General features: G+C 60.4%; 1 protein-coding gene across 1 annotated transcript in view; it reads left to right on the plus strand.

Moving 5' to 3' along the window:
* The window catches only part of LOC111157091 (protein phosphatase 2 regulatory subunit B''beta), a 51,338-nt gene that overhangs the window by 3,635 nt on the left and 24,841 nt on the right, over positions 1-22,862 (plus strand). Inside the window, exon 2 of the mRNA XM_022518324.1 lies at positions 13,376-13,561. Within this exon, the coding sequence (XP_022374032.1) occupies positions 13,376-13,561 (186 nt within the window). The remainder of the gene's footprint in view (positions 1-13,375; positions 13,562-22,862) is intronic.

Genomic DNA, 22,862 nt, shown 5'->3' on the forward strand with positions numbered 1-22,862 from the left:
CAGGGTCCCATTCCTACCTTGCCCCGCAGTGGTCAGTATCCCAGTAACCTCATCCAGCGACTAGTTTAGACTCTCTCCTGGGCCCCCTACCTCCTCCTTCCCCTGCCGTGGTCAGTATCCCAGTAACCTTGTCCAGTGGCTAGTTCAGACTCTCCAGGGTCCCCTTCTTACCTTCCCCCGCAGTGGTCAGTATTCCAGTAACCTCGTCCAGCAGCTAGTTCAGACTCTCCAGGGTCCCCTTCCTCCTCCTTCCCTCACAGTGGTCCATACCCCTGTAACCTTCTGCCTCGTTGACCGACCCTCGCAGTGTCTCTGAGAGGAAGGCGATTTGCTGTGTACGTAGATTAGAACGTAACAACACCAGTGATCTCTTAGTGGCCACCATGTGTCAGAGCACCTTCTGCTCCTCGCTGCGAGAGGAGCTGCGTGTTAACCCTGGGGACTTCACGCAGCTCTGCCAGTGCTGTAGGTGATGGGATGCTCTCACCTACTGTAAGCACCGGGAAATACAATGCTGGCTGTAAAGTCTGATGTTCATAAAACGCTAAGGGCACTTCTGGTCAAACAGAGGCTCCCCCCCCCCCACCAGCTTCTCTTTGGCCACCGTGATGCGTGTCTTCAGATGTTTTTCTGTTTTTGCAGTTAGATTATCTTTTTATTATTGAGTCGTAAAAAGTCTTTACATATAACCTGTGTGCATGTGCTTTGAAGGTAGATGTTTCACAAGAGGTAGGGGTGCGGGGGGCTCCATGAAGATGTAGGGGTGTACAGGGGCTCCGTCATGAGGAGGTAGGGGTGCACAGAGCTACGTCACGAGGTAGGGGTACTCAGGGCTACATCACGAGGATGTGATGCTCCAGGCTGCGCAGGTGCGCTCGCTCCGGGCTGTGTGGGTGCTCTCGCCACAGGCTGTGCAGGTGCACTCTCTGTGGCCTGTGCGGGTGTGCCTGCTGCAGGCTCTATGGGTGTGCTCGCTGCGGGCTGTGCGGACGTCTTCCCTCGGGGCTGTGCGGGCATCCGCTCTCTGGGCTGTGCATGTGTCGTTGCTCGGCTGTTCTGGTGCCCTTAGTACTGAGAACAAAACTTTACGCTCTGATGACGGGCGCATCTACAAGTCTTTTCTTGGGGTGGTGGATGGGGATGGATCCCTTTTTGCCCACCGTCTTCATGGCCCTGTCTGAGTCGTGCGAGTGCTGGGATTCACGTTGGGGTGATGTCTGGCCAATGAGGTTCTGCTCTGCTTTGCTGCTGTGTACGCTAATGTCTGTGTCGCTTCTGGGATAAGCGTCCTGAAAGCATCTTGGGCTCACAAGCAGGACTTTTGTGCCTTGGCTTTGTGCCAGCCACACCCAACGTGGGCACAGGTGGGGTCTGCTTGCTCAGGACGTCTTTCCTTTGCGGTGGGAAGGGAGGGGGAGGCGCCTGGGAGGGTTAACTCATCCTCATTCAATCCCGGAACCCACTGCTTGGAGCCACCCCATGTGCTCTGCAGGACCAGTCACTACAGTCCGGTCCGCGTTACCCACAGGGCACTTACGTATGCCATCTGCAGAGCCTGGTGCTCTGCTCCTTGGCCTTCCTTACCTGTCTTCTGTGACGTCCTGCGTTCTGTACGTTGTATCCTGTGTTGTTACTTTCTGTGGTTACTCTCACCCCTGCACAGCTGACGTTACATTGTATCTCACACACCTGACCAGTGACATTTTACCTTGTTGCTTACATCCTGTGTAAGCTCAGTTACCCGATCTAAGTTATATGCCGTGTTCTCTACTTTGTGCAGAATGGCAGGAAAACTCTGAAACCCCGAATACTCCCCCACCCGCCCTTGTGACAAGAAAACATGTGAGGACTCTGTGTGCTTTACTGTGTCTCGTCTTCGGTGCCGGGAGGGCGGCTGGTGCTCGCGGACCCCTTTGTTTTTGGTGCGGTTTCAGGAGGAAGCAGCGGCTTTGGCTGCATCTGGGCTTGTGGGGACCAGCAGGGATCTGGCGAGAGCTCCGTGACAGGTTCTCTTGTGTCCCGGACAGACTTCCCTTCTGTGCAGAGCGCCTCCTCTCGTCCCTCCCCGCCTCTGCTAACTAACTAGCAGGCAGTTGCTCAGATCACTTCAGTTCTCTGGAGCACGCTTCTGTCCCCCCCCCCCCCCGGCAGAACTAGAGGCGCCGTCCCCAGATGTCTCCTTGCAGACCTGTTTACGCGCTTGTCCCTCTGGACTGAGCCACAAGACGGGGTCACTGAGCGGGGAGCTGTGTCCAGGACTCCCACCGGCAGCTCAGCTAGAACAGCTCCGGCCGGAGCGGCTCCCTCCTGCACAGCCAGGGGCCGGCGGGGAGGAGCGGCCGCCTCCCCCACCCTGCAGCCATGTGCCCTCCTCAGCCTGTGGAATGCAAGCGGCCCAGGGCCGGCCCCCAGAGCGCCTGGCCGGCCACGCATGGAGCGCGCTGAGCCCGGCCACCCAGACTGTCCTGCCGGGCACAGCCGCCACCCCGAGCCTGCCGGCCCGGGCTCAGCCCAGCCCCGAGAGTCAGAGCAAGAGCGCGAGCACAGTGCCTGGCCTGGCCCCCAGCGGCCCATGCGAGCCGACATGCGGCTCCGGGACCTGTCCCTGCGCCAGGACCCTGACCTGAGGCAGGAGCTGGCCTCCCTGGCCCGCGGCTGTGACTTTGTGCTGCCGTCTCGCTTTAAGAAGAGGCTCAAGGCCTTCCAGCAGGTCCAGGTGGGGCAGGTGTGCTGTGTGCGTCTTGTGTGTTGCTCACCTGAGCTCCCTGCTGAGGCCTGGACTGAGGAGGGGGCTGTTGGTACTCCCAGGTCCCCCACCCCCATGCACGTCACCTCCCTAATGGATGGGGGGCTGCTGGTACTCCCAGGTCCCCCACCCCCATGCGCGTCACCTCCCCAATAGATGGGGGGCAGCTGGTACTCCCGGGGTCCCCCCATGCATGTCACCCCCCCAGAATGGATGGGGGGCTGCTGGTACTCCCCCGCCCCCCCCCATGTGCATCCCTCCTGGAACAGACTGGGGGCTGCTGGTACTCCCAGGGTCCCCCCCATGTGCCCCCCGGAACAGCTGTGTCGTGGCTCTGGAGAGCCAGGTGTCCCGTGTGGAGTGTTAGGGAAAGCCTTCCGTAGAAGGAAGCCCCAGCTTCCCTTCCTGGGGTTCCAGTGGCAGAACCGCACGCAGTCAGGAAGCTGGAGTGTGGGGGCCGGCGACGCGGCGGCCCTCTGCAGCGCGGAGCAGACGGGGTTTAGCGTTGGCTGGTGGTTCAGCCTTAGTCACAAACACTGGGGGCTTGTACCCTCGTGCGGAGCGGGACGCTTGCCCCACGCCCGTGGACGCGGCCGGGTTCCCTGCCCTTGCGGCCGCGGTCTGAGACGTGCCGTGTGGAGGGAGGCGCAGACCGCAGTGTGACCGGGGACGCCTGGGTGGCTTTTGGTCATAGATTGGCTTGTGTGTGAACTTTGCCGTGATCTTCATGAGCCGGGGACGTCAAACCTGGCTTTATGTCTCTGTGTGTCTTGTCAGGTGGTTTAAGGGGAACACGTAATTGAAAAGGCTTGAGACTTCCCGTGAGCTCCCCAGTCGCTCTGTGACTTGAGGCTTCCGTGCGACCTCTCACCCTCTGCCTGCCTCTGGGTAGTGCCCGGGTGCCTGGTGCCCCGGTGCCGGGGGAGACAGGACTGGGGATAGGATGGGGGCAGCGGAGACAGGACGGGGGACAGAATGGGGGAGTGATGCAGACGGGGGAGACAGGACCGGGGACTGGATGGGGACATGGGAGACTGGTTGGGGATGGGGAGACAGGAGGAGACAGGACGAGGACGGGGGTCCTGGATGGGGACGGGGAGACAGGACTGGGGACTGGCTGGGGATGGGGGAGACAGGACAGGGGAGTTGATGGGGGTGCTGGACGCGGGGGCCAGGGCCGCAGGCCGGAGGCCGGACCTGCACTCACTGGCTGGCCCGCTGTGTGCTTGCGTCTGGGTCACTGACACTTGCCACATGGAACACTTGCGTTGTCCCTGCTCGTGAGGAGTTAGCGCCCTGGTACGGCGTAAGGACAAAAACATCACACAGAATCAAACAGCGCTGTTTTGCGGATGAGAAAAAGACCTGCTCTTGCTGATTCTGTACCTGGAGTTTCTTTCGGATCCCATGTTAGCGTTCACACACCTTCTGAGTGTGTGTCTGGCTGTGTCTTCCCGGTTTGGAAATTGTGTGTTCAGGTGGTTTGTGCTGAACGTTTGTTCCTTGTTTCTGAGGAACGTGTGTTTGGGGTCTCTGAGACGGTGAAAGTGGAATCGGCCACGGGCTGATGTCCTCTCACCCAGCAGGAAGATGGATGTTTGGTGGTTTCTTTGAGGTGGTTCCCTAGGGTGTTTGCGGGATTGGCTCGGAAAGTCATGGTGACTTGCCCTCAGGGGGCCTGGCTCCTGGCAGAACCGGTTCTGGAGAGTCTGTTTTAGAATGACCCCGTTTACACCAGCACCACTGTTGGAGAGAGAAATTCTATGAATTCCTTCAGCAGGGAAAGTGTTTCATGTTACAGGACATGTGCTTCAGTGGTGTTCTGCGGGCGTGAGCGTGTGTCTGGGGTCGCGGGAGTGTTCTCTAAGGTGGGGGGGGTGGATCAGACGGGGCTTCTTGTAGGGGAGCGTTGCGGGAAGAGGGGGTAGTTCCGCCTTATTCAGCCCAGGGCATCTAAGTGTGGATCTGGACAGGGCCCTGGGCAGGTCAGCACATGCCGGTGGTGGCCTGGGGCCATGAGCGTGGTGGGGACCCTGATGACTAGGAGGAAGATGGGGGAGTCCTGTACGGTGATTGGAGGGGATGGGAGGCTGGGGGAGGGGTGGAGGAAATGGGGTTGGGGAAGGGTGGGGGATGGGGCTGTGGGAAGGAGGTGGAGGATGGGGGAAGGGAAAACGAGACTGGGGAGAGATGGGGCCTGGGCACCTGTAGGGGTGGGGGTGGGAGGGAGTGAGATTAAGGGACACATGAGCAGGTATAGGATGGGGAAGGGGGAAATGAGATTCAAGGAGAGATGGGGCCGTGGGGGTGGAGGACGAGACAAGGACATGACATTGGGGAAGAGATGGGGAATGAGGGTGTGGCGAGGTGGAGGGTTGGGAAATGAGATTCAGAGCAACATGGGCATACGGGGATGGGGGAGGGGATGGGGAAAGGAGGTAGAGGTTGGGGGAGGGGGAGGGGGAAATGAGATTGGGGAGGGATGGAGCGGAGACAGTTGGGGGTTTGAGGGGCAGATGGTGTAGGATGTGCCTCGCATGTGGCTGTCCGGCTAGCTGCGCGTGTCCCCTGTACTCGGGGTCAGAGGAGTGTCTGGACTGTGGCTGTGGGTCTGCAGGCCATGGGTTCACTGTGCTACTCACTGCATGGACACTCCTGCCTGCCCTCCCCGGGGCTCCAGGGCCTTGCACACATGCTGCGTGGCACAGGGACTCCCAGAAGCTTGGCTGCGCTGTCCCTGAGTCAGGGACCCTACCTGGCCCAGCACGGCTGCTCTGCTGCCTGCCCCTGTCTCAGCGGGGACCCTAGCCTCCCCCTTTCCCCTGGTGGTGAATCTCCGTCCCCTCACTCCAGCGTGTACACTCGGGGGTGCCTCGGGCTCCCCTGTCTTGTGCTGTGTCACTGCCCTGGTCCTGTACCGCCCATCCTGTCCAGCCTCCCTGGGGGGTCCTCTGCATGGACGGACAGGCTCTCAGAATGGTCACGTGTGGACTGCTGTGATGCCATCTCCTGGTGACTCTCCTGGGCCATGAGCTGACCTCTTCTGGAGACAGCGTGGCCTGTGGCTCAGGCCGTGCCGGACACTGAGTAGGGCCTTAGTCTGAAGGGGGTCACGGGTCCAGGGAGGGCTCGCACCCTCGACCCACACTCTCAGGGTCCCAGGAGGTTGATGTGACCCCCACCCCATGTCTGTGAGGCTGTGGACGCGGTGTCCTGTTCATGGTACTTCCTGGCCAGCATGGAGTGGTGGTGCGACATCATCCACGTTTCCAGCCCTGTCTTCTAGGCTTTGTGGAGACCAGACTGTCCGTGCCCATTCTGCCCATGGGCGTGGAGCTGAACGGATGTCCCGGGAGCTGGTGAGCATTGGACACAGGCCTTGTCCTAACGCACTGCCTGGCCAGCTCCGCCTGGCTCCGTGTCCTCTGAGCTTGCTGTCCAGCCCCCATGCGCACCTGACAATGTGGGCGCCCAGAACCTTCTGATGTGGAAAGGGCGTCTGCACGAGCCTGCGTGGAGGTAGACCTAGGCAGTGGTCATTTCGTCATTTCGGTTCCTCTGTGTTAAACTCTGACCCCGGGACTCCTGTGTGTGTCCAGTATGTCCTCTGCAGGTCTCAGTAGTGAGCCTCTGCCGTGTGGCGGGAAGTGGTCCACGGAAGCAGAGAGTTCGCGGCCTGCGGGGCCCTCCTCTCCTGGCCACGGCGTCTCAGTGCGTGCAAACTCAGTCTCGTGGCCTGCGGGGCCCTCCTCTCCTGGCCATAAGTGCGTGCAGGCTCCCTGGGAATTCCCCACCGGGCTCCCCAGTCCTGTCCCAGGTAGCACGACGCATCTGTGTCTCAGGTCAGGGCCAGCCCTGGGGTCCTGTGAGCTGAGCCGCCCATGCCCGGGGTGCCTCTGCCTGGCCTGGTGTTGTCCCGACTCCTGGCTTTTGCTGTGTGTCTTGTGCCGGTGCTCTGGGCGAGGGTCACTTTCGACGTCCCAGCTGAGGGCTGGGACCTGTGACTGTGACCTATGACCACCGAGCCCAGTGCTCAGAGCAGGAGCGGCCGCAGAAACGCAGCGTGGATTGCTTTTGCTGGCTCCCACCTGGAGGCAGCAGTGGCTTCGGCGGGACCTTGTGTCCACCCCCACGTGGACAGGACGGCCCCATTGTGCGTGTGCTGGGCGGCCGGCGGCGTCCTCTTGCTTTATGGCCTTATGAGGAGTCACTGCTCTCTCCAGAAATAGCTCTCCGTGGGGAGGTGCCATCTTTATCAGGGAGCTCTGGGCCGCCTGAAGCCTGCCCTCACCGTGCGTCCAGGAGGACTGAAGGCGCGGTGCCCGGGAAGCCGGGTGCCCAGGCCTCGACTCTGAGTCCCGAGCCCCACTGTGGAATTCTCGCACACTCGCACGTGCCTTTGTTGCTTTCCTGTTTGTAACAGATATCGGGCTGCATCTCCTGGAGGTCAGGGAACGGCCCCTACGTTTCCTGCGGAATCTGCTGAGGCCTGCTCTGCGGACCGGGAGGTGGCCGGCTCCCAACGGCGCCCCGTGTGCCGGACAAGAATGTGCGTCCTGCAGCTGTGCTCGGGCCACGGGCTATTTATGTCCAGGAGATTAAACCCGTAAATCTTCCGTGTCCACACCAGGCTGTTTCGTGTCTCATTGTGCGGTACACTTGTCATCCGCACCCGGGGAGGGGAAGCTCAGCCTCCTTCCTTGCGGCTCATCAGTCTGTCCCCAGCAGCGTTTCTGCCCTGGGGGCTAAGCCTGCAGGCTCTGGCCCAGGTCTGGGTGCCGAGGCTGCGTGCACACGCCAGCCCAGCCTAGGTCGTGGGTGCCAATGCTCTGGGTGCAGCCCCGCCCAGCCCAGGTTGTGGGTACCGGGGCTCCATGGGCCGTCCAGCTCCTGGGGCTTCCGTGTCGCGCCTGCACCATGGTGCGGATCTGCAGGTCATCACTGGGCCGTGTCGACCGCCCTGCAGCCACACACGACCCTGGTGAGGGCCACTGCGGGCCCGTAGGTCCACAGTTTAAAAACTTTTCAGTGTGTGCTTGTATGTGTTACGTGGGTGTCTTACAAAGACATACGATCTTTTTCCCATGGGTGTCTGCTCTGTGACCGGAGCATTTAACCCACATGCACCGTAGGAGTATCTGTGGGCTGAGTTAGGTTGTGTGTCTCCTGCTCTCGCACTCTTGCCGTGTAGCCTTCCCGACACACACTGGACCTGTCACCTGCTCACCTTTGTCTGTCACAGTCTTTACCGTCGAACTCCCGGAGACGCCGCGGTTTGTCCCGTCTTCATGCTCTGCTGCCCACAGCGCTTTTGAAAAGAAGCCAAGCTACGTGCTTGTTCCCGGTTTAAGCGGTCCTGGTCCTCGTACTCCCCGCCCACACCCCAACACACCGCTGCCCTTGTGCTTCCTCCCTGCTCACTCAGAGCTTGCACGTGGGTGAGCTTCGCTCCAGCACCACCTCCCCTGCATCTCCGTGAACCTGTGTGTGCAGAGACTGCGTGTCCGAGAACCTGTGCACGTGGACGGAGACTCTGCGTGTCCACGAACCCGTGCGTGCGGACAGACACTTCACGTGTCCGCAAACCCGTGTGTGCTGACGGAGACCCTGCGTGTCCGTGAACCCATGTGTGCAGACGGACACCCCACGTGTCCGCAAATTCCCACGTGCGTACGGAGACCCCGCATGTCTGCGAACCTGTGCACGTGGACAGAGACTCTGTGTGTCCGCGAACTCGTACATGCGGACGGATGGACATGCGTGGACGGAGACACCGCGTGTCTGCAAACCCATGCGTGTGGACGGACACCCCACGTGTCTGCAAACCCGTGTGCGTACGGAGACCCCGCCAGTCCGCCAACTCGTGCGCGGACGGACACCCCACGTGTCCGCAAACCCGTGTGCGTACGGAGACCCTGCGAGTCCGCCAACTCGTGCGCGGTCGGAGACGCCGCGAGTCCGCCAACCCGTGTGCGGGGGTTTGAGGGATCGAGACCCTGCGAGTCCGCAAACCGGGGTCTGCCGACAGCTCACTTCTCAGTGTGTTTTGCGTTTGTTCTGGTCGCAGGGACCACCTCCCAGCGGCCGGCCTCCCCGAGGGCAGAGCCGCAGATTGCACGGCCCTACCCCGGGGCCGCCCTGGCTGGTGCGGTGTCGCCTCTCCAGAACGTGCCCGCTGTCTGATTCCTTGCTGCGCTGAAGAGGACCCCACTGGGCTGTGTTTCATCCCGGCTGTTTTGGAGGATGTGCTGGTGGTGTCTGCTGTCCGGCGGCTCCATTCCCCTGTATCTGTGCGGGATTCCCTTTACCGGGGCTGTGTGGGGAGCACCGGGAACCCAGGACTCAGGGTGCGCCTCCGCACGCCCCCCCACGCCCCCACCCCGGGTGGCCTTCTGACCTCTGCCTTTTGTCCCCCCCCGCTTCCCCACACCTGTCCTCAGCTGTGCTCCGTCCACCCCGCCATCCCCCACATGCGTTGTCTGTACGTGTGCTCTTGCCGTGTTACTGGGGTCTGTGTTCCGTGGACTCACCCTTCCATCTTCAGACTTCCTGCTTCTGTGATCTGAGCCAGGGGAAGCGCGTGGGTCCTGGGTGTGGTCACACCGGCATCTGAAGCTGGTGGGTTCCGTCCTGCTCTGTCCCTCCTGGCACCTTGTTTGCATGGGGACGTGTGAGTTTGGGAGTTGCTCCTTTTCCGTGGGACTTCGGGCAGTTTTATGGGTCCTGAGATGACGATGGTTTCCTGGGGCAGATCTTCCTCCTTTCAGGCCGCACCAGTCTGGTGCACCAGTACGGTTTTGGCTAGAGGATTTTGGGGTTATCCAGACTGATACGGGCTGGCTAAGTGCAGGCACCCAGGGGAGGGTCCCACGGGACCAGCCAGCAGGGACCTCGGCTTCTCACAGAAATCAGCCATGAGCCAGAGAAAGTGACAGCAGACTTTCCTGAACAGCACTGCTGTGGGAGAAGAACAGACCGTGTCTGGGAGGCTCAGAAGGCAGAAAACAGTCTCGTCCTCGCTCGGGGTTAGGGGTTTAGGATCCGAGCTCCAGCAGCGGTCCAGGGTAGTGTCCGATGCTCGTGACTGTCGGGTGAACGATGGGTGTCACTCTGTAAATCATCAGAGGTGGGGGCGTTGCTGTCAGCCTCGGCCGAGGGTCGTTCCAGCTCCTGTCCGGCATGGTTGAGACGCGGCTCTTCTGGGGCGTTGTCAGGTGTGGGGAGCCCAGGACAGAACCCAGAGAGCGAGTCCCTGTCTTGCCGCCCCCTTGAACAGGGAACAGAGCCACTTTGCGTCCTCAGAGACAAAATACGGGATGTGAGGACACGGCGCCTTGCAGAAAAGGGTCAGATCCGGAGCCGGACGGAGCCCCTGGAGCTTCCCCGCTCCGGATGCTGTGAACGTGGCGTGTGAGCCGAGTGAGCGTCTGCCGTGGCCCGGAGTTCTCGGGGCATGTTCCGCCCCGTGGCCCCCATGCCCCGCTCGTGGATGCAGCAGGACGTGTGAAGCCCATCGTTTTCATTCCTCACGGTCAGGGGTCGCTGGGCATTTATTTCTGGCTCATCCTTCTCATGGGAGGGGCAGCTCTCTGGGACCTGCGCTCGGGGGGCAGCCCCGTTCCAGGATGCTGGACTTCGTGTCCAGACCCCTGAGCTCCTCGGCAGGGCTGTGAAGAGGTGGTTGTTTTGGCCGCACGGACGCCACTGGCTTCACCGGGCTCCCTTCGGGGTGTCTGTGGCCCGAGGGTGCCTTCCTTTCCTGGTGGGGCGGGGCATGGGTGCTCTTAAATGTTTGTCAGGTACTCTGTGCGGGGCGTGGAGGGACTCTGAGCAGAAGGGCTGGTCTGGGCACCTGGGATCGGACCCTGCACGAAGAGAGCTCACCCAGAATCTCAGCGGCCGGGCTGTACTCCTGCGGTTCCTACGCCGCGGTGTCGTCGGGCTCGCGCAGTGGTGAGGGCAGACCCTGCTCGCTGAGCGGCTCGGCTCTCAGGTCCCTGCCCTCCCAGGAGACAGGCAGGCTCCGGGTCTGGAAGGACTCAGGGTGACACAGCCAACGCCGCGTCGTGTGGCCGGTGTTCTCGAGGGTGGCAGCTGCCCGAAACAAAGGGAAGGGCGTGCTACCTGTGGGAAACCCGCTGAGACGTGCGCTCTGGCAGCCCTACTGCTGGGGGCTGCCCTGTGCAGACCTGGGGGCAGCCTCGCTCCCTCCTGTTCGGGGCACCGACAGACTGGAGCCTGGGGAGCCCTGCGGACACTGCTGAAGAGGCCGCGGGTTGGATGCAGGAAGGGCAGGTGCGCAGGGTTCTGCTGGGACTGTTGGTGCTCTGTGTGGCGTGGGGGAATGGATGGGGGAGGGGTGTTCTCTGCTCAGGGTGACCTCTTGACCTCCTGTGACCCCTCCGAGGAGGAGCGACGGGATGGGGGTGGGTGGATTTTGTGGCCGGCGGGATCCGAGTGGGATCTTTGGTGAGGTGCGTGAGGGACTGTGGTGGTGTCCGGGATCGTGTGTGCAAAGGCCCTGAGGCAGGCAGTGACGCGTGTGTGCCGGAGCCCATCACACCTGCCCCCTCCCCGGGTGCCGTGGTTCTCCAGCCTTCTGAGCAGGAACCCTCCCCTCACACCAGGGTCTTGGAAGGGGAGGGTAGCCACTGCGCTCGGAAGGCTTCCCGCTGATGGGGAGACGGGTGCCGCGCCGGAGATGTGTTTGCACAGCAGAGACGGAAACCTGTGGCCCCCAGGTCCCTGGTCCATTGAGCCTCAGTTTGTGGCCCCTTCCCACCCTGTTCCCTCCCTCCTCTCTCCTTCCCCCCCTTCCTCTCCCCTTCCCGTGACTCTCACCCTCCTGCCTCCTCCTTCCCTCCCCTCCCTCTGTCCCTTTCCCTCCTCCCCTCCCCCCTTCCTGCCTTCTCTCCCCTTTCCTCCTCCCCTCCCCCACCGCCCTGCACTGAGCTCCCCCTGGTTATCATCTCTCCGTGCAGTGCTGCATCCACTAGCTCTCCGTACGTGGAAGCTGGACACTGCCGTCTCCCACGGTGGCTGAACAGAGGACGCGTGTTGTGAAGATGTGCATTCGTCGGGGGGGGGGGGGGTGGCGCGCAGGCTCTGAGCCCTGAGGAGTGCAGGGAATGAGCTGATGATGGACCTGACGTGTGACTGAAGAAGACACAGGACTGTCCCTGACGTGTGACTGAGGGGGTCCAGGTCCGTCCTGACGTGGGACCGAGGACAGCGGGGACAGACCCTGGTGTGTGACTGAGGATAACAGAAGACTGTCTCTGAGGTGTATCCGGGGAGAACGGGGATTGTGTGCTGGGCCGTGACCTGGGAGCACGGGGACCGGACTATGTGCTGGGCTGTGACCTGGGAGCACGGGGACCATCGTGGACTATGACCTGGGAGCACGGGGACCGGACTGTGTGCCAGGCCATGACTGGGGAGCATGGGGACCGTTGTGGACTGTGACCAGGGAGCACGGGGACCGGACTGTGTGCCGGGCCATGACTGGGGAGCACGGTGACCATCGTGGACTGCGACCAGGGAGCACAGGGACCGGACTGTGTGCTGAGCCATGACTGAGGAGCACAGAGACTGTCATGGACTGTGACCAGGGAGCACGGGGACCGGACTGTATGCTGGGCCATGAGTGGGGAGCATGGAGACCGTCGTGGACTGCGACCAGGGAGCACGGGGACCGGACTGTGTGCCGGGCCATGACTTGGGAGCACGGGGACCGTCGTGGACTGTGACCGGGGAGCATGGGGAATGGACTGTGTGCTGGGCCATGACTGGGGAGCACGAGGACTGTCATGGACTCTGACCGGGGAGCACGGGGACTGGATTGTGTGCTGAGCCATGACTGGGAAGCACGGTGACTGTCGTGGACTGCAACTGGGGAGCACAGGGTCTGGACTGTATGCTGGGCCATGACTGGGGAGCACGGGGACTGTCGTGGACTGCAACCAGGGAGCACGGGGACCGGACTGTGTGCTGGGCCATGACGGGGAAGCACGGGGGCTGTCGTGGACTGCGACCCGGGAGCATGGGGGCTGTATGCTGGGCCGCGACCGGGAAGCAGGGGAACCGTAAGCTGTGGCTTGTGTGCTGTTCTCTGTGGCGAGGACATGGCTGTGGGCCAGGTTCTCTGTGCGAGGCGCCCACAGGTTGGCATGGTGGGTGTGTCCCGCTCCATGACGGGTACCGTGGAAACAGGTGACTCCCCGTGTATGCTGCACACGTGAGCTCAGCCGTTCCCGCATGTACTCACGTGCCCGTTAGTGGCCATCTGTCTGGTCCTGACCCCCAGGAGGACTCCCGGCAGGTTCTCCACAAGCATGTGTGCCAGCCCGTCTGTCAGTTTGGGCATCCCCAGTCCCTGTCCTAAGGGGCCACACCCAAGGCAGGACTGGAGGAAGCTGTGCGGCAGGGGGCCCACGGTGGATGTGGCGCTCACTTGAGGGTTGTGTGACCTCCTGCGAGCATTGTTGGCAGTCGTGTGTCCAAATTCGGGTCCGATGTGGTGCTCGGTGCAATTACTTTCCACCAGGTCACCCCTGCTAACTCTGCGTGAGTGCGAAGACATGGAGGCTCACAGGTTCTCATGCCGGTGCCGTCTGTTTTCTGTCCTAGGTCCAGACGAAGAAGGAGGAGCCCCTGCCACCCGCCTCGAGCCAAAACATTCCCACGTTCTACTTTCCCAGAGGCCGTCCCAAGGACACGGTGAACATCGATGCCATCATCACCAAGATCGAACGGACCTTCGCGCAGTTCCCCCACGAGAGAGCCACAATGGAGGACATGGGCCGAGTGGCCAAGGTGGGCCCCCACGTGTGTGCAGCTGGGCTGCTCTGGTTCCTACTTGCTTCCATTCTGAAGCACAAGTAGGGTTCTGTGGGAACGTTGGTCCTCCATCCTAAAGGACGCACGTCCCGGGTCATGGTCCGGGTCAGCGAGTGTTAATGCCTGCGTCTTCCAGGGAGCGTCCCCAGAGGCTGAACCCAGGCCTTCCCGTGCACCCACGTGGCCCTGTGCCTGTCCCGGGCGAGGTGCCGTTTCTCCGGAGTGCGTGAACATGCAGCCCAGTCCGTGTGTGCTCTATGCGGTGTGTGACTCTCAGCTCAGCAGCCATGCTGTGCCGCGCTGCGGTCTCGTCCGGACAGCGTGTCCCCGGAGTGTCCGTGTTTATACGTGCACGTGGGACGTGGCCCGTGCAGTTTCTGTGTGCCGTCCTGCCAGGGGCGTCCTCCCCAGTCACTGATGCGCCCCCCCCCCCCCACGAGTGCTGTGTTCTGGACCCGCGTCTCGGTGCCCACCGCCACCGCAGTGTGCTTGCAGGAAGGGGGACGCCTCCCCTCCCCAGTCACGGAGCCCAGGTTGGCTCAGCCGCAGCGCAGCGGCTGGAGCTCGTGGCAGCGCGCGAGGGTTCCTGGTGGCCCAGCCCATCCTCCGCTCCGAGTGGCCACCCACTGCACCTGGCGCGTCCTGGGATGTGACTTGGCCCGCCCACGGGGCCCATGGTGGTCGCGCTGCAGGAGAAGGTGGTTGTGAGCTCAGCGTGCAGTGTTCCCCAGGGTCAGTGCGTGTCCCCTGTTCATGTCCTGTGTGGCCTGCGTGCCTCCTGCTTTCCCTGTCTCTCTCCCATGCCCTTGTCTCCTGGGGCTGGTCGCGGTGGTCTGGAAGCCAGCGCTCTGTGCGGTACGTGCAGCGTGAGAACGTTCTCTGTGGCCACTGGGTAGCCTGCTGCACATGCGGTACGGGAACGACGTCCTCGCTGGCCACCAGGTAGCCTGGTGCGTGCATGGCGCGAGAATGTTCTCCTCCAGGGCCGCTGGGTTGCCTGGTGTGTGCGCGGCGTGGGACCGTCCTCCTGTTTGGCCGCCGGGGACCCTGTTGCGTGCGCAGTGGGAGAACGTTCTCCTTCCTTTCCTCCGGGGAACCTGGTGCATGCGCCACGCGAGAATGTCCTCCTCTTTGGCTGCCGGTAGCCCGGTGTGTGCGCCGCGCTGGAACGTTCTTCTCCAGCTGCTAAATAGCTTCGTGTACCTTTTGCTTCCCGTGTTTGGGGTTGGCCTTTCCGTCTGTCTCGCGGTCCCTGAGACAGAGTTCACGCACCACACGAGCCAGCCTTTTAAAGCACAGCGCTCAGGGGTGTTCGCGTCCTCACAGAGCTGTGCCGTCGACCCCGTGCTTTGTTTTAGGACACAGTCTTCCCTCCGAGACGGTTGCCTGCCTCCCTCCCTCCTGCTCCCCGTCTCCGTGCATCGGCCCGTTTTGGACATCGTGTACACACGCTTTCCCGAGTGGGGCTCCCTGCGTGGAGCATGTTTTCCGAGTGCGCTCCATGTGGGCACGCATCTGCGCATCCTTCTTTGCTCTGACGTGCGGTGTTTTCCCAGGCGACCGTTCTTGGATGTTGCTGTTGTCCTGGCTGCTGGGAACATGCACCCTGAGGTGTCTTGTGCACACGTGACCTTTCTCTTGGGTGCGCAGCTGGGAGTGCTCGTGCAGGCTCCTGCGGAAATGCTGTGCAGCTGCCTGTGGGACCACTTGCATGTCTGCAAACACCCGCCCCGTTTCCGTGCCCACCGGCCGTGAAAGGGGTTCCGCTGTGTCCCCTTCTCGGATGAGAGACGCTGACCCCGGTGCGTGGGCACTGGTGTCTCATTCTGGGATCGATGTGTGGTTTTCTTGCCGACGGACGATTGTGCGCGTCTCCTCACGTGCTTGTTGTCCGTGTGTACATCTCTGCACAAGTGTCTGTTCCCATCCTTTGCCCACGTGGTTGTCGTGCCGTTGTTGAATTCTAAGAGTACTTTGTGTGTCGTCGACACGAGTCTGTGACCAGATACGTGGTGCACACACCGTTCCTCCCAGTGGTTGGGTCATTGTACACGCTTGGGTGGCATTTAGGTTTTCATTGTGACATGCTTCATTTTATCTACTTTTACATTTGTTTCTTGTGCTTTTGGCGTCCTGTTGGAGAAGTCCTCACCAAAGCGAAGGTCATGAAGATTTAGTCTTTCTTTTCCTGCGGGTTGTGTAGTTCCACCTCTTACGCGTATGTCTCGGGTTTGTTACAAGTTGGCGTTTGTGAGGAGTGACGTTGGGCACAACTGGGTCTTCTCCGTGTGCAGATCAAGGCGTCCCCGCACCATGTCTGTAGAGGATTTGTCTTTCCACGTGGACTGGTCTCCCTCATGGGAAATGACTTGATCGTGAGGTGAGGGTGTATCGCTGGGTTCTCACTCTGCCGCATAGACCCGTATTTCCGTTTGTCAGCCAAGACCACACCGTCTTCATCACTGTTGCTTGGTACTAAGTTTGCAGACAGGGAAGTGTAGCTCCTCCGACTTTGTTCTTGTTCAGGATGGCCGGGGCTCCCTGGGGCTGCTTGTCACGCCGTGTGATTTCTGGGGTCAGCTCGTTGGTTTCTACAGAGAGGCCAGCAGCTCCCCTGTTAAGGGTCATGTTGGTGTGTACATCAGTTCGCAGACCGCTGCCACCTTCATGTTGTGTCTTCTGATCCACGTGCAGAAGCTTCTCTCCCTGTAATTACACTTTTCCTTTCAGAAGCGCTCTGTGGTTCCAAGTGTGCTTTGCACGCCTTTTGTTGAATGTGTTCAGAGCTTTTTACTCTTTTGGGTGGTTTACCAGTGGGATTGTTTCCTAAACTTGATGTTCAGGTTGTTCGTTGCAAGTGTGTAAAAATGCAGTTGACTATTGTGTATTTCTCTCGTGTCCTGTGTCCTCACGAACTCACGTCTGTGTTGTAACGTCGCTTGGTGGATCCGTTAACGTTCCGTAGAGTAGGAACCGACAAGCAGCAGCGGTGGGCTTCCTCCTTCCCAGTGTGTGTCTGCTGTTATGTCCCCATGCCTGGCCACTGTGGGACACCTCCCGCGCGGCGCTGGAGAGAAATGGGAGCGTGGGGTATCCTGTGTCATTCCACTCTTCTGGGGAAAGTATCCGCTCCTCCACCACAAAACGTGATGTAGCTGTGAGGTTTTCACAGCACCTTTATCAGGCTGAGGACGTTTCTTTCCACTGCTTGTGTGCTGGGTGTTTACTTGGAAAGGATGTTGGATTGGTCCCAGCGTTTTCTGCATCTGCGCGGATGGCTTTGGTGTTTCATTCTACGGATACAGTGTATTCTGCGAGCCGCTCGTGCCAGCATTAAACCAACCTCGAATACGTCCCATGTGGCCCAGGTGCACAGTCGTTCTCCTATGTTCCTGGATTCTGTCTGCCCGGATTTTGTTGATGATTTTGGCTCCGTTCGTATTCATAAAAAGCACTGATTGCAGTTTTGTGACCCCTTTGTCTGCTTTTGACGTTAGAGGAATACTTGTCTTAGAGCAAGAGTTCAGAAATGTTCTCTTCCTTGGTGACTTGGGCTCGTAAAGTTTTTTGTAAGTGTTGTTTTCTAAGTGTGTAGAAACATGCATGGTTCCAAGGCCAAACCCAAAAATCAGACATATTCAGAGAAGTACACATTCTGTGCCTGTTTCCCCGTGTTTTTTTCCTCTGCCCAGAAGGAAGGGTCGCAGTTTTGGTTTACTGTTTTACTGTTTGGTTTTTCAGTACGAGCAAACGTATGGACATAAACGTAGGTTACGAAATGCTTACGTGATGTGGAAGTGTGCATACGTAACTAATTTCATGCTTTGCTGAGGAGAAAGTAGCGCGCTGTCCTCCACGTGGGTATCTTCTCAGCGAACATGGTATCGTGGCGCTCATGCCGTGTCTGTCCAGGCGGCCCTCGCGAGGTACCACAGTGTGGACTGTAAACACTACTGACCGTGCAAGCTGAAGCCGCGCAGGTCTGTGTGATCCGGGGGAAGTCACGAGTGTTCTGGAACTTTTAAAACGTGTTTGTCAAGACATTAGAAACTTTCCTGTAGTTTCCTATAAACGCATGGGGAAACGGAAAACATAGACCAACTTGGGTGGCACCGTCAGTCAAAATGTTAGAAATTCTGAAAGCTGGTGTCGTACTTCTTTGTAAAACATTAGCAAATGATGCTTGAGTGGGGCTCGTCCCTGTGTCGCCTGGTATACGGAAGCGTGAGCCCCTCTTCTGTGCCTGGCTCTTGTCCTGCTCCTGAGTCGGGCTCACGTCCGACCTTGTACCCTTTGTGCTTTCACCGTTGTGAAATGTCTTGGAGAGTTCCCTTCCGTGACGCTTGTTCCTGGCGTCACGTCCCCTGGGACGCGCCTGAGTATCCCTCGCAGCCACGTCTGTGTCGGTCATTGGCCCTCGCTGACTTCCTCCGGGCCACACGCACGGCTCCTTGCCCTGCGCCAACAGCAGGGTTCCCGCGGTCCGCATTCCTCTGCGGCCGTTCATGTTCCCACAGATCCCGCACGCGCCCTGTCATGTTTCTTCCAGAACTCGGCCAGCAAAACTGCCCGATCTCCGGCTGCCGCATCTGTTACCTGTGCGAACGTCCGTCCGAGACCGTGGGCTTTCCCAGAGCTGAAATCGCTTGGCCCATTGGCTGGGGAAGAAGCTGGTTTTGGTGGTAAGAAGCAGATTTTCACACTTTCACTGAAGCGTCCAGGAGACCCAGGGTGACCCGCCCGGCACATGGTGCAGCCCGAAGAGCGCTTGCAGAGCGAACTTGCTTTCTTACGGTGGCGTGACTGCTGGGAGCTGGGCACACACAGCCGCACACTGTGCCGTCTGCCAGACTCCGGTAACACGCACGGTGCCGGGTCCTTCACAGACTTTCAAAGAACCGATGGGCCTTTTTACGCTTCCTGCTCATAGCACACGGACTCAAGGAGCTACAGTGACTCCTGTGGGTCCCTCACGCGTCTGTGCCGCGGGAATTAAAACACGAACGTGTTAGCGCGGGGACTGGCGGGATTCCCTGTACTTTGCACAGCCAGGGCTTGGTGGTTAGTGCCCCTTTCTTCCTGCAGATGCATAGCCCTGAGCTGTGGGGAGAGCCATAGTCTGCGTTCACCCTCCCCCACGGAGGGGCCGCGGGTCCGTCGTGGGGACCTGCGGACGGACGCAGAGAGGGGCTGTGGGCGCCTCTTGGGGATGCGTGGACACAGGGAGGGGCCGTTGTATCATCCTGGGGACGCGGGGGGGGGCGTAGGTCCATCGTGGGGATGTGCTGAAACAGGGAGGGGCCGCCGGTTCCTCGGGGGGACACAGGGAGGGTCCGTGGGACCCTCATGGGGACAGGGCACCAAGCATCGGGTGTGCGCGTCATTTCACATCCCGTCCCTGTCTCGGGACTGTTGTGTAAGTAGGGTTCGTGGGTGACAGGACACATGCACGTAGCATACTGTCTCGTGTTCCCAGGTTCCCCTCCACAAGGGCGGTTTCGTCTCAGCACTCGGGCTCAGCACACGGATGATGGCGGGACTGACTCGTCATGAGCCCGAGCGGAGAACGTGGTCCCGTACCTGCCGTCTGGCGGTCAGATGTGCGAAGGGGTGCCCTGGGCCCTGTCTGGTTTCCATTTCTGTGGGTTTGCTGACACGTTATTGGTGGGATTTCAGCGATGCTGGTTCAGGGCGACGTCTGCATAGTTCTGTGTGCGTAGCTGTTCTCCCCAGGCCGCGGTGCACGTTCTCTGCGCAGAAAGTTGGACTCCTCCCGGCGTTTACGTCCCTCGATGTTGGCTCTGTTTGGGGTTTTAATTTCTTTAGTAAATTTTCATCAATCATGTTCTAAAACGGTTGTTTGTATGACTTACACATTTGTTACTTGAACATTGTTCCTTTTCTTGTATCGTTTTTAAAACCTGTACCAGATCTGGGTGTGTGACCTTCGTTTGTGCGGTTATTTGCTTCTGCTTCTTTTCGTGTCTGCTCACGGCGGAGATGGACTTAGGTTGTTTCTCCGATGAGCTCGGAGGTCGGCTCAGTGGGTTACGGCTTTATTTTCTCATCTCGTGATTCCGCTCTCGTGTGTGTTCCTGTCTTGTCGTTTTTCCCATTCTGTCATTTCCTCCGAGCTTCCTGAATGACCCACCCCTTCTTGGTCTGGTTATGGGCGTGGAGTTTACGCACAGCAACATTCCCAGTGTTACGAGTACAACGTGGTAAATTCTGGCACAGGCGTCCCCACACGCCACCTCGTCAGGGCAGGGAGCCCTGTCGCCACTCGAGACGGTCCTTGCGGCCAGGCCCATCCCCGCCTCCCTGGCCGTGTCACACTCAGACGTGGTCTGGTGCTGCGGTTTTGCGTCTGCGGGAATGTCACGTGACGGGAACCGTGCAGTGCACCGTCTTCGGTTTCCGGTCTTTCGCACCGAATAATTGTGCTGTTCCTCCCCAGCGGAGTTACCGAGTACCCGACGGTGGCCCGTGTGGGCACGCTCCGTGACTTACGTGTTTCCCAGCGGGTGAGCACTTTGTCGTATCCGTTGAGTTTTGTGAGTGGAGCTGCCGTGGTGTGTGTGCGCGCGTGCAAGACTCGTGCGCACGTCTGCCCGTCTCGGGGCAAACGCTGACACTGGAACTGTTGGCCGCTGGTTGTGGAAGAAACTGTGGAACTGCTGTCCGCAGTGGCTGTCCGTCGACGTCTCCGGCCCGCGGTGCTCGAGGGCACCGGTTCTCACGTGACCTCACCAGCGCTCGGTTTCCACACGTTGCAGTTTCAGCCGTCCCCCCACGCGTGTGCGTGTAAGTCATCGCGGCTTCATGTCCCTCGCGATTGTGTTGAACAGCTTTTCACGTGTGTGTTTGTCACGGTCCGTCTTTCTTCCCATTTTGGAGCTTTCTTGAGGTGTAACAGCTCTGCGACCCACAGCCCGTGGTTCCCGTGTGTTCCCCGAGCTGTGCCGTATGTGTTCCCCGGAAACTATGCACAGAGTCCAGACCACACACCTTTCCGACCTGCCCAGACTCTGCCCTTTCCCAGGCCGCCCCACGCGTCTGCAGGCTGCCGCGGGACCTCGGTCATGGTGGGTGAGACGGGTCCTCTGGAGTCGTTCATGAGCAGAGTCAGACGGTGGATACTTCTTTATTGCGGCACAACGTGCGTGACCTGCCGTCAGCATCTTAACCCCATGGAAGTAGAATTCAGACACACTGAAGACGCGTGCAGTGTTTGTCAGGTATTACCAGGGTCCGGCTCCAGAACGTTCTCATCCCCTCAAGAGACCTGATTCCCTCCCCTAGGTCCTGGCACACCGTCCACTTCCTGTGTGCCTGGATTGCTCTGTTCTGGATTTTTCCTGTCCTTGGGGTCCCTCGTGGAGGCAGCAGGTCTCAGCACTCTGCTCGTCTTCACGGCCAAGGGATACCCATGTGTGGGGATGGACCACGTTGTGCCTGTTCCCCTGTGGATGGGCGCCGGGCGGGGTCTGCTGTCCACGACCTAGACGAACACCCCTTGAACGTGCCGTGTCAGGGTCTGTGAGGGTCCCTGGGTGCGGTGATTCTCCAGGTGCATGTGAGCACGCTTGTGTGTGCTCGCGTGTGTGCTCGCGTGTGTGCTCGCGTGTGTGCTCGTGTGTGCGTGTGTGCGTGTGCACGCGCAGATGCTGGCCGGAGAGTGGATGTACCGGGTGAGGTGAGAGTTCTGTGGTTCTCGGAGGACCCGCACACGTGGCTTCCACACCACCACAGCATTTCGCGCTCCCGCCAGGTGCACGCGTGGGCCTGGGGCCCGACGGCTCCGATGCTGTTTCCCACCAGCCACGTGTCCCTGTTGGGGCCGCGGTGACAAACCGGCACGGGCTGGGCGGTCGCGTCACACACACGCCATGACGACGGACGTTGTTTCTGACGCTTCTGCAGGCCGGATGTCTGCGGTCAGAGCGCGTGGGTCAGGCCTCTTCCCCGTCACGGACGGCGTCTGTGCGCAGCGTCCTCACTCCGAGGCCAGGGCTGGGGGCTCCCGGGTCCCTCGTTTCAGGGCCCTGGTCCCGTTCATCCAGCTCGACCCTGGGCCGTAATGGAGCCCCCGGGGCGCACCTGCACACACCCCAGCCCTGGGGCGCGACCTCCACGGGATCATCGGGGACCTGCATCTGCAGAGCTCGGCATCCTCTGGTGGGAGCACGGGCCGACCTCCCCGTCGCACCCGTTCCCCATTGTGCTCACCCGGACAGTCATGAGCATCTTGTCTCGCGTCCCCTTGTGACCGTGCGTTGGACGACATGCCCGCTCAGTCCCTCGAGCATCTGACAAACGGGGTCACTGACGTCCTGTTGGGTCACGCACCGTTGCAGATGCTGTAGCCACGAGTGCTCGGTCAGCTCTGCGCACGGAGACAGTGGGCACGGCGGGAGGACGTGCCCGGCCTGGGCTCTGCGTCTCCATCCGCACAGCCGGGTGCTGGCGCCGGCCTTGTGCAGTCGCCCCCCAGCACGGACGGCGGTCCCGGCCCTCGTCCGACTGCCGACGGCTCTTTCATCGTCGACCACGAACGTGGTGCCCGTTCGTCACAAATGTCACGTTCCCTCCGTCACGTGCTTCCGGATTCTGACCTCCGAGGTCTGGTTGGGGTTTATGGCACCACTCACCAAAGACCTGGGTTCGCCGTCGTGTCTTCTTAGAAGTCTTGTCCCCCTGGCCGTCCGGCGGCTCTCAGAACGGCTCCGGAAGCGCCCCTCCCCGGTCCGTGTTCTGGAGCGTCCTCTCTGGAGTCAGGTTGGACGTTTACTTCGATAGTCTGTAGGATTCCGCAGGGAAGCCGTCTGCGGTTGGGGTATGTTCTTCCGGGAAGGGTATGTTCCCCTCCTAACTGTAATTTCCCTTCTCAGCGTGTCATTTTTTTCTAAATTTTAAAAATTTATTTACAAACGTACGATGTATTATCAGCCGCAGGGGTGCAGGTCTGTGCATCGCCAGGTTGACACACTTCACGGCATGCCCCGCAGCACTTCCCCCCACCCCGTTCGGTGCGTCACTCAACGGGCTGCGTCTGCTCGCAGTTCCTCACGGGTGCCGTGACGGCGTGTGTCTCCCACGTGTGCGCCCAGGCCCCCGAGGTGGTGGGCTTGTCGGGGAGACACGGGGCATATGAGTCCCGCTCTCCAGAGCTCTAGTGAGGCCGCTCCGGCCCTCGGGCGCCCACGTGTGTCTTCTCCCCGGGCTCTTCACCGGCTCGACCAGGAAGGGCTCCATTTCTCTGGTCTTTTCCAAGGCC

This window comes from Enhydra lutris, unplaced genomic scaffold (assembly GCF_002288905.1).
Source record: "Enhydra lutris kenyoni isolate GAN:26980312 unplaced genomic scaffold, ASM228890v2 scaffoldscaffold52, whole genome shotgun sequence".
Classification (NCBI taxonomy): domain Eukaryota; kingdom Metazoa; phylum Chordata; class Mammalia; order Carnivora; family Mustelidae; genus Enhydra; species Enhydra lutris.